We start from the raw sequence: 16356 nt of genomic DNA on the forward strand, positions 1-16356 counted from the left end.
GGGAAAACCTTCTTCTTAGCTTCATCTCCGGGTAAACCTGCAAGCTTAAACAATCCACAAATTTCATACACATATATCAAGTGCATATCAGGATGTTCGTTTCCATGTCCTGCATAAGGATTAGCTAGCAGTTGTTCTATCATACCCGAAGGAATTTCATATTCAATATTTTCAGTAGGTGCAGTAGGTTGAGGGGTAACTAATAGTGGCTTTGGCGAGGTGAAGATACCCCGAACAAACCCCTCAAAGGATTATTCTCCATAGTAATAAGTGATAATAAATTTCAGCACGTAGTAATAATTTTTCCTTACCGATTTCCACTTACCAAGAGCGCTTCACTCCCCGGCCACGGTGCCAGAAAAGAGCCTTGATGACCCACAAGTATAGGGAATCAATTGTAGTCCTTTCGATAAGTAAGAGTGTCAAACCCAACGAGGAGCAGAAGGAAATGACAAGCGGTTTTCAGCAAGGTAATGTCTGCAAGCACTGAAATTATAAGTAATGAGTAGTTTGATAGCAAGATAATTCGTAACGAGCAAGTAACGGTAATAGTAACAAAAGTGCAGCAAGATATCCCCATCCTTTTGAGGCAAAGGACAGGCCAAAATGGTCTCTTATGATAAGCAAAGTGTTCTTGAGGGCACACAGGAATTTCATCTGGTCGTTTTCATCATGTTGGTTTGATTTGTATTCGCTACTTTGATAATTTGATATGTGGGTGGATCGGTGCTTAGGTGTTGTTCTTACTTGAACAAACCTCCTATTTATGATTAACCCCCTCGCAAGCATCCGCAACTACGAGAAAAGTATTAAGAATAAATTCTAACCATAGGATTAAACTTTTGGATCCAAATCAGCCTATTACGGAATAGCACATAAACTAGGGTTTAAGCTTTTGTCACTCTCGCAACCCATCATCATCTGATAACTACTCCACAATGCATTCCCTTAGGCCCAAATATGGTGAAGTGTCATGTAGTCGAGGTTCACATGACAGCACTAAGGGAATCACAACATACATATCATCAAAATATCGAACAAATATAAAGTTCACATGATTACTTGCAACAAGATTTCTCCCATGACCTCAAGAGCAAAAGTAACTACTCACAGATGATAATCATGCTCAAGATCAGAGGGGTGTTAAATAGCATAATGGATCTGAACATATAATCTTCCACCAAATAAACCATATAGTAATCAACTACAAGATGTAATCAACACTACTAGTCACCACAAGCACCAATCTATAGTTCCGGTACAAAGATTGAACACAAGAGATGAACTAGGGTTTGAGAGGAGATGGTGTTGTTGAAGATGTTGATGGAGCACTACTGCAAGATGCTGCTAACGCGGCACTATGATCAGAGACCCTTTGATGAAATTGTGTGCGATGCATTAATCACAAACGATGGTGTAAAAAAACGTCAAAACAGGTGCAAAATGTCTGCGATGATGGATGCATCAAACACGGTTCAGATTTAGTTTCGTGTGTGATGTAGGGCATACGGTTCAGTGCAATTAACCGTTTTCTATGAGGAGCAACAAAAGAAACGGGCAGCCAGATGAAGGTGTGTGCGATAAACAGCATACGATTCACTAGGATGAACTGTTTGTGATTAGGCAACACAAAAGAAACGGTCAGCCAGATCAAGGTGTGTGTGATATACGGCATGCGGTTCACGCGGATGAACTGTTTGTGTTGATACAAGAGAACATAAACCGTTCAATATAACAAGATGTGTGTGATACGCGGCAAACAGGTGTGTAATCAATAATGTGTGCGAAGACCGATAATAACACAGACGATTGCTGCTAATAAGATGTGTGTGTTGTGTGATGGGATTGCATACAGCACAACAACATATATATATATACACACACACACACACACACACTTATAAGGACATGGTTGCATAACCAAATTAAACATCCACTTACATAGGTGGCTACTATAACCATGACATTTGCACACATCAAAGTAAACTATTACATGCATAATTACATAGGTGGCTACTACACACATGTCGTTTCCACACACCAAAGTAAACTATATATTACATGCATAATTAACTAGCATAAATGATCATCTGATCATCATCTACTGCTTGTGACGCTTGCTCTGCTTGTGGCTCGATCTGGACTTGTCGATTTGGGTAACAAGGCACTTCCTCAAGTCAACGATCCGCTTGTGTATCTCGTAGCATGTGTACACGCTCTTGGCCACAAACCTGAGGTGAGGTTCATCTTGTTGCCGCATCCAGGCCCTGTGCCAGGATACGGGACTTGTTCTCTGGGCATTCTGCTTCCTCTTTTCATAGTAGGGGTCGATGATGGCCGAGGCGAGTTCGACCAGGGAGCCCTTCTTCGTGCTGCCCCAGATCTTGTAGTGGTCATGGATTTTGACAAGGTTCTTACAGGACAAGCCCGTAACACTGAGCGCTTTTACATAGTCGGTGGTTTCCACCGTGGCGAACTTGTAGTCGGTGTTGTTGACAAATCTGTTGAAACGGTCGCAAGGCTCTGTGGCCATGCAGTAGTGGTAGATGAGGACATGATGGTGCATGCACAACTGGGCGACAACAACCTTCTAATCTATGTCGGGACGACCGGCGGTGTACTGGAGGTCGATGCCGACCACCTTGTACTTGTCTTCAGCAAGCAACTGCTCAACGGTGTTGATGTAGTCGTTCACCATGGCCGGTTCGATGGTGTACACCACCGAGAGATTTGTCTCCCTCGCGTGGGTCTTCACTTTATGCTCGCTGAAATCCATTGGAGCGCTGCTAGACATCCCCTTTCTATGTGTCGTCGTGGGTGTGCTTGTTGTGTTGTGGGGCGCAATCGAAAGGTTGAAGAGACTAAGGTTATAATGGCCGCAAGAATTAAAGGGGAGGCCGGACGGCCTGGAATATGCAGTTCTAATTCGCAGTGCATAACTCCATCATGCCGCATGTATCTGCATTGCATGGCAATGCGCGCGGCGCAAGCGCATGCATATGGGGCCCCCGACGTGATCGTGTGCAGGGAAATACTTACGCTACTCTGCTGCATCACCCTTTCCTCTTCAAGGAAAACCAACGCAAGCTCAAGACGTAGCAAGCGCACGTGGAGGGACGCGAGCAAAGCGCTCCACGGTCGGCTCAACGGTGAGCAACCATATATGTGCATATATTAGTTGAACACGCAAGGAAAAGCTGTCCACAACCTGAGCACACCGACGGACGCGAGCAGAGGGCGCCGCGGCGCCTAACAGCGAGCAACCATGTTAGGTGCCATGAAAATTACCACAGCATGTCGGGTGCCATTCCATGATAGCATGCCAAGTTTCATGAATTTCAGATGAGTTTTGGATTTACTAGAATTTAAAAACAAAGTATCTCAAGGTTTTGTCGGCAGTCAATAGTGCCCTGGTGTTTGAAATTCATTCTCATTTCTTGCATGGGACCTAAGCATGCACCCAAGGACACATATTTGATTTTTCAACCAATTTATATGGACTGGAGCATGTGCATGTAGTTCAAATTTGAATTATGCACATAAAATGACTAGAAAACCCGGTTAATATATAAAAATGTCCAAACGAACCCCGAAAAATTCCAAAATTTAACACAACACTCTTGTTGTTCTATGTTGACACTAGAAATTTTCTGAAAGCAATAATAGGCAACGGGTATCGTTTCGTCTCCAAAGGTGGCACGTTCCCTCCCGAAACCATAAGCTTGTTGTGAGAAGGTCTGGTTTGTGAGAAGGTTATACCCAAACCTGCCTCAAATGGGACAAAAAATTTACCACAGCATGTCGGGTGCCATTCCATGATAGCATGCCAGGTTTCATGAATTTCAGACGAGTTTTGGATTTACTAGAATTTAAAAACCAGGTATCTCAATGTTTGCGGTCGAGTGACGGTGCCAGGGTGTTTGACATTCATTCCCATTTCTTGCATGGGACCTAAGCATGCAACTAAGTACACATGTTTGAATTTTCAAACAATTTATATGCATTAGAGCATGTGCATGTAGTTCAAATTTGAATTATGCACATAAATGCATTGAAAACTCAATTAATGCATAAGAAATGTGCTAACAAACCCTGAAAATTTTCAAAATGTAACACAACACTCATGTTGTTCTATGTTGACACTAGAGAAAAAATTGAAATCAAGAATAGGCAACGGCTATCGTTTCGTCCAGAAAGGTGAAACGTTCCCTACCGAAACCATCACGCTTGTTGTGAGAAGCTCTGGTTTGTGAGAAGCTTATACCCAAACCTGCCCAAATGGGACAAAAAATTTACCACAACATGTCGGGTGCCATTCCATGATAGCATGCTAGGCTTCATGATTTTCAGACAAGTTTTGGATTTACTAGAATTTAAAAAGTAGGTATCTCAATGTTTGCGGCCGAGTGACGATGGCAGGGTGTTTGACATTCATTCTTGTTTCTTGCATGGGACGTAAGCATGCAACCAAGGACACAGATTTGAATTTTCAACCAATTTATATGCATTAGAGCATGTGCATGTAGTTCAAATTTGAGTTATGCACATAAATGCATTGAAAACTCAATTAATGCATAAGAATGTGCTAACGAACCCCAAAAAATTCCAAAATTTAACACAACACTCATGTTGTTCTATGTTGACACTAGAGAAAAAATTGAAATCAAGAAGAGGCAACGGATATCGTTTCGTCCAGAAAGGTGAAATGTTCCCTACCGAAACCATTAGGCATGTTGTGAGAAGCTCTGGTTTGTGAGAAGCTTATACCCAAACCTGCCCCGAATGGGACAAAACTTTTACGACGGCATGTTGATGCCGCTCCATGATAGCATGCCATGTTTCATGAATTATAGACAAGTTTTGGATTTACTAGAATTTAAAAATCAGGTATCTCAATGTTTGTGGCCGAGTGACGGTGGCAGGGTGTTTGGCATTCATTCCCATTTCTTGCATGGGACCTAAGCATGCAACCAAGGAGACATATTTGAATTTTCAACCAATTTATATGCATTAGAGCATGTGCATGTAGTTCAAATTGAATTATGCACATAAATGCATTGAAAGGTCAAGTAATGCATAAAAATGTCCAAACGAACCCCGATAAATTCCAAAAGTTAACACAACACTCATGTTGTTCTATGTTGTCACTAGAAAAATAATTGAAATCAAGAAGAGGCAACGGATATTGTTTCGTCCAGAAAGGTGAAACATTCCCTACCGTAACCATGAGGCTTGTTGTGAGAAGTTCTACTTTGTGAGAAGCTTATATACCCCAACCTGCCCCAAATGGGACAATATTTTTACCACTGCATGTTGATGTCGTTCCATGCTAGCGTGTCAAGGTTCATAAATTTCATACGCGTTTTTGATTTACTAGAATTTAAAAACCAAGTATCTCAATGTTAGCGGTCGAGCGATGGTGGCAAGGTGTTTGACATTTATTCTCATTTTTTGCATGGGACTTAAGCATGTAACCAAGGACACACATTCCAATTCTAAACCACTTTATATGCACTGGAGCATGTGCATGTAGTTCAAATTTGAATTATGCACATGAATTCATAGAAAACTCTGTTAATGTATAAAAATGTCCAAGCGAACCCCGAAAACTCCCAAAAAATGACACAACACTCGTGTTGTTCTATGTTGACATGAGACAAATTTAGAAAGTAAGAAGAGGCAATATATATCGTTTGTCCCCCAAGGTGGCACGTTCCCTACCGAAACCATCTGGCTTGTTGTGAGAGAAGTTTCGGTTTGCAAGAAGCTTATACCCAAACCTGCCCCAAATGGAAAAATATTTTTACCATGGCATGTCGATGTCGTTCCATAATATCATGTCAAGTTTCATGAATTTTAGCCAAGTTTTTGATTTACTAAAATTTTAAAATCATGTATCTCAATGTTAGCGGTTGAGCGACAATGTCAAGGTGTTTGACATTCATTCTCATTTCTTGCATGTGACCTAAGCTTGCAACCAAGGACAAACATTTGATTTTGCAACCCGTTTTTATTGAATGGAGCATGTGCTTTATTTTGAATTGTGCACCTGAAATTGCTAGAAAACCAATTTAATGTATAAAATTTCCAAACGGATCCTGAATAATTCCTTTTTTTACGACACACATATAGTTGCATGTTCACTGCAAATAAAAGGTCTAGCAATTCAAACGCTGTCCATTGCCGTTGTGACCCCATTATGTAATTCAAATTAAAATGAAAAAACAAGTAGATCCCACACAGTTTATTATCACCAACCGTATGAGATGCAGTAAAAAATATCCTGGAGCATCGTTAGTGTATAGTACGTCTATGGCTTACGCGAGAAGGTGTGTTCGCTACAGTCCACAGCCGGCGTGTCAAGCACACTAGCTCGCTCCCCAAATACTCCCGCCTTTGCATCCCTCGCAATCTCAAAATATTTGCTCGCCATTGATCCAAATTTTCAGTAGTCCCCGCCTTGTTACTCACGCCTAGTAAAATTTTCAGTTGTCGCGGTATTTCCTCAAAAACCACCTTAACCCTCCCTCACCACACACTCCACAAAACCTACGCTCACCAGCACACACCACCCCCTAACCATTGGTAGGTCGCCGCCATCACCGCCGCATCCATCCTCAACCTCTGCATGTGTGCCGGGGAGCTCGAGGAGCCAATGGCCCAAGAAAGGTTTGTCGCGGCCTCTTTGCCCGACGCTGGTGAGGTGGCCGCCGAGGTGTCCCCGTCGTCCTCCGTGGGCTCTTTATCGATCCGCCGTTGCCGGTCCCCCGATCCGCCCGCCGCCGCGCCCCTACGCCAGTTCGAGGACTTCCCCGTCCTTCCTTGGACCCGGCAGCCGACGAGGTCCTACCTCGGGGTCCGGCAGTGGCGGTGGGGGACGTGGGTCGCCGAGATTGCAGATCGGGAGACCCGCACCCACCGGTGGCTCGGTAGCTTCCACACGGCCAAGCTCGCGGCCATGGAGTATGACCGCTGGCAGGTCCTCTACCACGGCGCAGCGGCTTGGCTCAATTTCCCCTTCGGCACACGTCTGGTCCACCTTGTTCCGCCAGAGCCAAGGTGGTGATCTCGGCTATGGTGCGGGAGGACCATGAGGTGTGGGAGCGCCTCGAGGCCGAGGCCGCCGACGAGGCCTACATGCAAGAGCTCCGCCGGTAGGACCCGGAGCTCGTGGAGGCGGAGCGGGCGATCTTTGCCGGCGCAGAGGGCGGCGAGGTTATCGTGCTCTCCTCCGATGACGAGGTCGAAGGCGACAAGGACGACGGCATGGATGGCGTCCAGGTGGGCGGCGAGGACGAGGAGATCGACATCGATGAGTGGAGGAGTACCTTCCCCAACAACCCCGATGACGGCACCGTCCCGGACGCGGCTCGTGGCACACCGGAAGGATTGGCTCGATCTCTACTTCGACCGAAAGTAGTTTAGCTTAGTTTAAATTTATGTTTTATGTTTGGTTATGCAAAACTGTCTATGCTTATGTTTGAATGCATGCTACTTTTGGTTGAACCTGTTTTGAACTTGATCAAATTGAAGTTTACAATATTAAGTTTAGGCGATCGACTAGAAACGGCCAAAAATTGTTGGAGTATATATATATATCCACTAATTGTTTTAGTCCTTTAACTTTTAAAGGACCGGCTAGAGATGGCCTTATGCCTTGTTTATTTCAGTTCTTCACAATGTGATGCTCTATATGTGCAACTATTTTCCGTGCAATTCAATTTCATCAATAACAGTTTCAACAATACCACTATGAATTACGATATTTGGTTGTTGTTGAGGATATTACAGTTAACATGCACTTTCGTTTTTTTAACAATAACTAGTGTACTTTAGACCTGCACAATACCAGTTTGAATGACTATTTTCTTGTTTATAAATGTTATGCCTGATGCAGTTAACACACCTTTCCCTTTCTTATTTTGCTTAACTAGCGTGCTTAAGCCTGCACACTGAAGCTATCATTTGTAGATTATGTTGTCTACCATGGATATATTTGGTTGATGTTTAGCCTGCTGTGCTTAACATGCCTTTATGTACTCATACAGGACAATATTCAGAACAGTGTTGTTTTTTCCATCGAGGTTAGTTTCATCGCATTGCTTATATGTACTCACTGTTCAGGATCTCGGTAGTTGGTACCATATAGCCTGGGGGCTGATAAGAGATTAATCGTCGAATCGGACATTTCACTGAATATATTTGTAACCCATTTATCAGTAGGTTAACTAAGGCCATATTTAATATATCTGAGGCTACATAGCAACATGCATTGTACTGAATGACTAAATATGCAATCCCAGGCTACATAGCAACAAGGAAGAGTGTTACCTTAATGTTCGTGTTACCTTAATGTTCTGATGATGTCTAGATATACGCGTATAAAATCTTGTATAATGGGATGGATGGAGTGTTGTACTACATCATTTTACAATTGGTGTTTAGCTTCTAATATTAACTTGGTGCTTTTAGGTACACATGTCATTGCCAAAGATCCACACGTCGACCCTTTCTGCGTATGGGGCAATGAGATATTCATGAACCAGCATCAAGTGAGAAAACTGATAAAGATTGTTATTAAAATGGGTCAAAAGATGTCAATCAAACTATATGTTTACACTTTATGCAAGACAACAGTGAGCTGCAGGATGGTAAGTAAGAACCCTGTAGTCTTCTTTTTACTGCTCGTAATGAGTTGTGTTAGATGACAATGTCTGAATCTTTTTTCCTTTGCAGTGGATCCTGAAGCAGTTTACTCAAGATTATCTCTCAAACAACATGATTGGCGGCCGGCCATCACAATGGGTTGGATTAGAGTCGTGCGTGCCTTCTGCATCCAGGAGAGCACAATAGGGCCATTCCGCTTCACCTTGTTCAGCAACCAGAATGTTTGTCGCCTCTTTATTTACCATCTGTAATAGTACAAGTATAGAACTCTGGTTCATCATTCTTTATTTGGTGCTTATGTAATTCTTAAACATGTGTACCTGTGAATTGAATAATGCACTGGTTGTTTGAACCTGATGGATATGAATAAAGCTATAGCCTACTTTAAAGTTTAAATTAGGTACAATTTTAAATAGCAGCAATTAAATTAGGGCGAAATTACGGTGTGCAGGTCATTACGACGCACACGGTTAATAAAGCACAACGTGTGTGATATACATCATATAATCCGACACGGTTCATAGAGTGGAAACATGTGTAACAATGCACACAGTTGTTGTTTGCAAAGTGTGTGTGATGCCAAACACTATCACATACGGTGCAGGAGAACTAAATGTGTGTGAATGTCTACCTATCGTATACGGTTTATAATCATGAACTGTTTGTGATGTGTCAGGCATCATAAACGTAGAGCCAGTTTGGTACGTGCCTAGAAAACTCTCGTGCCTGGAATCTACCTGCTTTTAGGTAAAACCACAAAACTCCGACTGCGATGCAATGCGAGCACAAACGAGTAGCAAGGATGAAGCATTTCGGATATGCGAGACATCAAAAACGGTTATATAGGGGTAACTGTATGCATCAAGGCTCCCTATCCCTGACGGTTTCTGGGTCGTGTGGGAAGGACCCCCCTATCGCCCACACTCACTTGGCGACGGTTCACAGTGTCGTCGTGAAAAGGGGTTAAAAATCGTTTGTATAGCACCGACGCGTACCAGTGGAGATTGCCCTCCCCAAGATGGGAGAGTTGGTGGTGATGATGATGACGATGATTTTCCCCTCTAAGAGAGAAGTTCCCCCGACGGAATAGCTCCGCCGGAGGGCAAAAGTGCTCCTGCCCAAGTTCCGGCTCGAGACGGCGGCGCTTCATCCCGAAAGTCCTCTCCTTATTTTTTCTAGGTCAAAATGACTTATATACCAGAATAGGGGCACCGGAGGTGGACTGGGCTGAGCACAACCCACTAGGGCGCGCCTGGGGGCCTGGCGCGCCCTGGTGTCTTGTGCTCACCAGGTGGCCCCCCATTTATCAGTATCCCCAAATAAGTGATCGGAAACTGGCCCAACCCGCATCCGAACAGGTCAGCATACAGGTAGGCCTCGTCTTGAGCCTCGCCAAACAGAACAATTCATTTTTATGGAAATTGATCTTAAGCCCTGAGGTTTACTCGAATGCTGATAAAATTAATTTCAGATTTCTTGTTTTCTCAAAGTCATGATCCATAAAAAGAATCGTATCGTTGAAGGATGGAAAGACCACCATTAACTAGATGATAGACCACCATTAACTAGATGATTCACCACCCCATCAATTTGGCCATCAACCTTGCATGCTCAATCATGACTGGTAGGATATCCGCCACTATATTGAATAGCATGGGCAGAAGATTTGGATTCAGAACCATGGAGCAGTTTAACTTTCAGATGAGTTGCTGCTGCCCCATATGAAACCTCACCTTTTGGCCCGGCGATGAGGTCGAGCCTCTCCAGGGCACAGAAGGAGCACTTCATAATAATAATCAAAAAAAAAAATCATGACCACGCAACAAATGTTGCTATGGGGAAACACAATATGACATGACACAGGATCAGTGTCCCTTTCTCCATCAAAACTTGCATTGCTTGTACAAAGAGCTCACAAACACAACAAATTGCTTTTTACAATAAAATTTCCCTTTCCTTTTCACCCCATATCATACATAAGCTAGCCCTGATCCCAGACCACCCAGCCCTCTTTTGGTGCCTCCAAATTGGCGCCCTACTGCCACAGACGCCTTCGCTGCAGGCACATGGCAATCGGCTCGGCAGACCTGATGTATACTTCGAGCAATATGGAATTTTTAAGATCATACACATCGCATCGAAGTATCCAGGACTTGGCACCGGTCAATTTCGACTCCTCACTGCACTTTTAGATTGTCGATCATATCCAGAGCTTTGGTCCTATCGATTTCAAAATTAATGACAGGAAGCATACTCCTGATCGAGAGGAATTCTTTCCTGTTGCTACTGCTTGGTGAATGGCTGTTACTTTTGATCAACCTGCTTTGCATATGCCTTGCCTTTGTGTCAAACTCTTGGCTTTTGCTTATACCAGGAACGAATTTCCTGTACTTGACATCCCTTAGCATCTCTTGTTCTTGTTGTGTCAGAACAGGTGATGAACTGCTCGCTTTGTTTGGAGACAACGCGATTGAAGGGCCCCTTTGTGTAGGAGATCGAACAGGAGACTTGATGGGAGATCGCTCGCCATTCGCGGCTCTGGATTGACTGATGAGATGCTGAAGCGATACGACAAGCTCAAGGATATGCGCTTCGGTCTTGTCCCTGTCAGCATGATGCAGTGTCTCAATTCGGGTGAGGTCCATATGCCCTGTCGGCTTGCAGTTCACCTCTGACCTGCATAAGACAAAAAGATCATTCTTCAATATCCACTTCTAAATTAGTAGTACTGTTCAAATTTGAATGAGGTTTACTAACCCTGTATTTGCCCACTCTCCAACCCAACCAAAGCCATGGTGAGCCCTGAAATGCACAAACAATCACATATCATGAGTAACAAAAAGTAATGAGATGGCTGTAATTGGTTGAGTGATATGGAGGTAGCTTAGATTACTTGGTGGTGTTATTTGCAACCGGGACAAGCCACCGTAATGTCTTCTCCATTTCCGCCTTGATTTGAGGAACAGTAAGCTGTACCAAATCAGTACAATATTACACCAATAATAGAGTCGTATGTAAACCACGGCAAGGTGTTGACTTTTGCAGACTACTTTATTCTCTACTCATAAAGTCAGTGTCACTATTGAATATGTTGGTGCCCTCTGGCATACCTCTTCCTTAACTCCAGATGAATGTAGCTTAGAACGGAGAGCAGATTTTATGGTCGGTGGCAAACTCTGGTATAATGAATCCCTTGTGTTTGGAGGAACAGAAGTTGAGCGAGAAACCTGCAAATAGACTAACTCTTGTTAGATTGCCAGAGAAAAGCAACAGGTCGAGGTCTTTGCTAGCAGTTAGCACAACAACATCAAGCTAACAATAATATCCCACTAGTGTAAACATTGTACTGATCCTTTGATTCCTTTCTTGTAATGCAAAGTACCGTTAACTAAGTCATGTTAGTTTGAGGGATATGGGATATGTCATACAAAAAATGGCACTCTAATGCATACGAACTGTCTGCTGGTACAGAAAAATGACAATGAATTTATTTTCAGACCACATAAAAAATAGGGTGTCCGGTGGTGTCTGATGAACTTACAAGAGCATCAATCTGACTGATGATATTGGCATAATGCAGCGCAAGTCCTGCTGGACCCAATCTATTACGTCGTTTAGTAGGTTCCTGCGATTCTTCATTATCTATAGATTGGTAGACGCACAAGTCATAAGCAATGCAAAATACATAAGAAAATTGGAAGTTTAACTTTGCATGTGCATGTCAATCTGTAACTGGAGATAGCATAGTTGTATCTTTAATAAGAAATCAAACGATAGACCATGTCTTCAATGTCAATGATCAATGAGTTCATAATGTCACATAGCATAAATCTACACTGCCAACACATCTTAAGCACATATTGGTTACTTGTAATGTGTGCTACATGCAATACATAATGATTATGCCAACTGGGTAATGAGCAATGACTCAAAAAGTTGCAATTTATTTGGATAATATACAAAGGAATCTTGTGGGGATCGCACAGTTAATGAGCACCTTGTATGTTTTTTAAGTGGCTTCCGCAAGTGAGGACATCACAGGTCAGAATAATTATTTCGCACCTAAGCAAATGTTCGATGACGAGAATACACTAATATGTTCTTTAGAGGAACGGGGTGAGAAGGATTGCTAAATCTCAGAGATGAGGTGACAAACTTGAAAGTCTGATCGGGAAGTACCTGAACTGAGCTTATTTGGTTATGCAAAAAGCACTTCTGAGCTAAAGCTACAGATGTGTGTGATGCTTATCATAAGATCATTAGCGGAGATGAAACTGAAGTTATGGCGCATTAATGAAAGGTGTATTTTCCACTAGCATCATAAGATCATTAGCAGAGATGAAACTGTAGTTATGGGCTTATGGCGCATTAATAAAAGGTGCATTTTCCACTGGCACGTTATCTAACCAGTAAAAAAGTAAAGAAATGTCAAACTACACAACAGCCCAATATCTGCAAGAGCATGCAAGTTTATACAAGACACAGTAATCGCAAAGCTTATTACCTGAGCACCCAAAGGTATTATGGATCTCCAAATGCAAGAAGTGCACGATGTCTACAAGTTTTTCCATAACCTAGGAAGAGAGTATTATTTCTCGAATTAGAAGAACAGTATTGTGCAAGGAAATCCAAGTATGATTCCTCCAGAGAATGCAGTAAGTGGAACTAGACAACATCAACATGAACATTCATTCCTAAAACTGGTGTTGCTGATAGCACAGAATCATAATGAAACTACCTACCAACCTCTTCCAAATTCTTGGACCAGAGAGACTTCTTCTTCAAACTTTTAACATGCTTCTGTTGGCTCTTGACCTCCTGCTTTAGTATGTGCAGACCCTCACCTGCAAACAGAACAGAACATTAAGCATCATTACCAAATAACGCAAACAAGAGAGTTAACAACTCTACTCATAAACCATTAAATGTTCCTTTAAATATACGTTAACTCGAAGAAACTGGTAGTGACCCAGAGGCAAGTGCATTCAAAATGTAGTGCTTACAGGGCAATATCAATATTCTGTTAAGGAAAACAAAAAGATAAATTATACAGGTAATAACAGTTGAGATTGCATCACTAAATATTAACCCTAAAGCAGCAGCAGCAGTTGTGAGCTTGAGTTACATTTTCAAATATTACAATAGGTTCTGGAACTGGAAGTTGGTTAAATTGCATATGGGTTATTCCTATTCACAGTTCAATAGCTCATCCTATTTATGGCTGGACCGCGAAGTATTTTAACAAGCAGGACAACGCATACAAAAATAGGCCATGGTGTTGACTCACTGAACTTCAATACTGAAACAAGTGATGGACAATTGGGCATAGAACAAAGCTTTGGCTGATTTGACTTTGTTGGGTGTGGTCATGCAACCATACCAACCATGGAGGTAGCCCTTATAGATATATTGATCAAAATACACTAGTGGCCACCTACTGACAATTTAATTGGAGACAATTGGCAGTGAGAGATGATGGCATTAGAGACCTTGACTCGGTAGATAACTAGGTATAATCAATCGAACTGTCACTGTCAACATGGCAATCCTAATTATACATTTACAATTTGAATGTGGCTAATAGCATCAAGCATGTCTCTTAAAAGAAAGATTCTAGAGAAGTAAATATCCTGAGGATACTCAATCTTAACTTTTCAGATGACCTGAAAAGGAACCAGAACACCACCATACGAGACAATAAATATTCTTCAGCCAAACTAGGAGTCTTAAATATCAAAGAATTCCTATGGATATTCCAATGTACTGTCATGCTAAAGAAACTGACCTCTTTGGGCAACACTTGAACCATCCTCTTCCTGCTGTTTACGTTGATAGTCCTGTTCAAATCTGTCAAGGGCATGCATTTCATGGTATAATTCCTGGAAGATAAAAGAAGAACTGAAGTCAACAGTTTGAACAAAAGGTGCAACAGGAAAAAAAAAGGGATAAATGCTAGAAGAATGACAGCCAAGGTTCCATTAAAAACTTTATTCCAAAGCTATTGGCAGGTGATATATACACATCCTTCTAGCACTAAAATTGTGTTACTCCCTCCGATCCATATTGCTTGTCAGACAAGCAATATGGATCGTAGGGAGTACTAAAAACATGTCATTCAACCATTCTGAGATAACTTTGCGACATTTTTTCTCGTCTTTTGTACATGGAACTTGGTGGAAATGTAATTTCCTAAAACCCATGCAATCAGGAATCAAGCGAGTTGTTCATTGCTCATAAACTGAGCCATCAAACAAATTTGGTCATCAACCTCTAGTCCGCTTTAGGCTACAGGCTCCGGTGACCCATGTATGTCCTCATGGAATATACAGCTTAACATTTGTGAAGAAACTAATACGCTCTTAATTATGTTTTGGACTGCTAAATTATAATTATAAACCTAGTAAAGAATGGCACTACAAGATACCTCTTATAGGGCAAGTGAGAATTACTTACAGCTGTATATTGAACACAAGTCACCAATTTCTGCATCACTGACTCTGCCTCTTCTTTCAAGTGATGCTGAGGAGTCCGTTCTGATGACACCCTGGAAGAGTTTGATGCAGAAAGACGCTAAATTAACACTGCAAAAATGGTTATTGTCATCAAATGTAAGGGTCAAAATGAACCGAACTTGTCGAAGTAGCGATCCAAGTTGTGCCACTGAGGATCCTTGCAACGGTTTCCAAAGCGAATAACTTCTGTAGAGAACACTTTCAACTCTTCCCTGTTGGAAACACACAAACTTTAATAAGGACACAATAGCACAAGTTTTTTTTTTTCGAGATTGCAATAGCACAAGTTAAGGTCCAACTTTCTTCATATACTATTGGTTCAACATATTCTGCAGGAAATAAATAGTATATTGGGCCAAATGTTGTAACTGGTAAAAGCAGCAAAGATTCAGAACAAACCTTTTGTCAGCAGCAGCAATCTTGAGCAATTCATCCATATCTTTGGCTACAAGATTTTGAACACCTTCTGAATGAAGCACCACTTCTTTTAAATGTTTTACGCTCTCTTTTGAAAGAGCTCGCATCAAATTGCAACCTTTCACTATAGTATTAGCAACCTCAAATGCCAAAATGGATATTTTGTTGCCCTTTGTTGTAGCGCCTGATCCAAAACCACTACTTGGATTCAAATTTGTCATGCTACTGCCAAGTGTGTCTAGTACGTCCACTGCTTTGCCAAGCCCAACAGTACCAGCCCTACCCAGAATTGAGCTTACTTCCGAAACCTGTTGCATATATTAAAAATAGGTATAGGGTCAAACAATCTGTCACGTAGAAGCAACATTCTAGAGCAGTGAACATGAAGGAATATTTTGTGAAGAGACAAGACATCTCTTTAGCAAGGGTAAAAGCTCCAAATAATTTGGCACAATAATCATTTGCATGACTGGAATTGCTCAAATTACAGTAGATGTCGTAATAAAGGCATCATGAATTCAACAAGCTGAGAATATTAGTCTCAACTCTAATGAGTAATTATTACAAACCAATTTCCATTTTCCTTGTGTGGTAGGTTGCAGTTACGCGGCATTTAGTGTACCACTGTAGTGCACTTAGCTGCAGTGTGATAAGAATACTGAATCATCCCTTCACTAGTTTACTGCACTCAGACAGCTACAAACAATAACAAGTTTATAGCAAGCCATATCAGGTTTCATAGTCCATGGCCTGGACATGA

The 16356-nt window shown here is 42.0% G+C and overlaps 1 protein-coding gene across 2 annotated transcripts in view; it reads right to left on the bottom strand.

The window, feature by feature from the left end:
- Positions 1-10515: 10515 nt before the first annotated feature.
- Positions 10516-16356, bottom strand: part of LOC119277768 (protein PSK SIMULATOR 1-like) — a 7408-nt gene continuing 1567 nt past the window's right edge. Inside the window, exons 3-13 of one of the 2 annotated variants that reach the window (XM_037559087.1) lie at positions 15579-15904; positions 15299-15391; positions 15121-15211; positions 14453-14546; positions 13414-13511; positions 13172-13241; positions 12209-12309; positions 11778-11894; positions 11561-11616; positions 11425-11469; positions 10516-11343 (exon numbers count right to left, since the gene is read on the bottom strand). In XM_037559087.1, coding sequence (XP_037414984.1) covers positions 10845-11343; positions 11425-11469; positions 11561-11616; positions 11778-11894; positions 12209-12309; positions 13172-13241; positions 13414-13511; positions 14453-14546; positions 15121-15211; positions 15299-15391; positions 15579-15904 — 1590 coding nt within the window. In that variant the 3' untranslated portion in view covers positions 10516-10844. Of the gene's footprint in view, positions 11344-11424; positions 11470-11560; positions 11638-11777; positions 11895-12208; positions 12310-13171; positions 13242-13413; positions 13512-14452; positions 14547-15120; positions 15212-15298; positions 15392-15578; positions 15905-16356 lie in introns of both variants that reach the window. The other variant, XM_037559086.1, reaches the window with a different exon arrangement.

Source organism: Triticum dicoccoides, chromosome 3B, assembly GCF_002162155.2.
Source record: "Triticum dicoccoides isolate Atlit2015 ecotype Zavitan chromosome 3B, WEW_v2.0, whole genome shotgun sequence".
NCBI lineage: Eukaryota > Viridiplantae > Streptophyta > Magnoliopsida > Poales > Poaceae > Triticum > Triticum dicoccoides.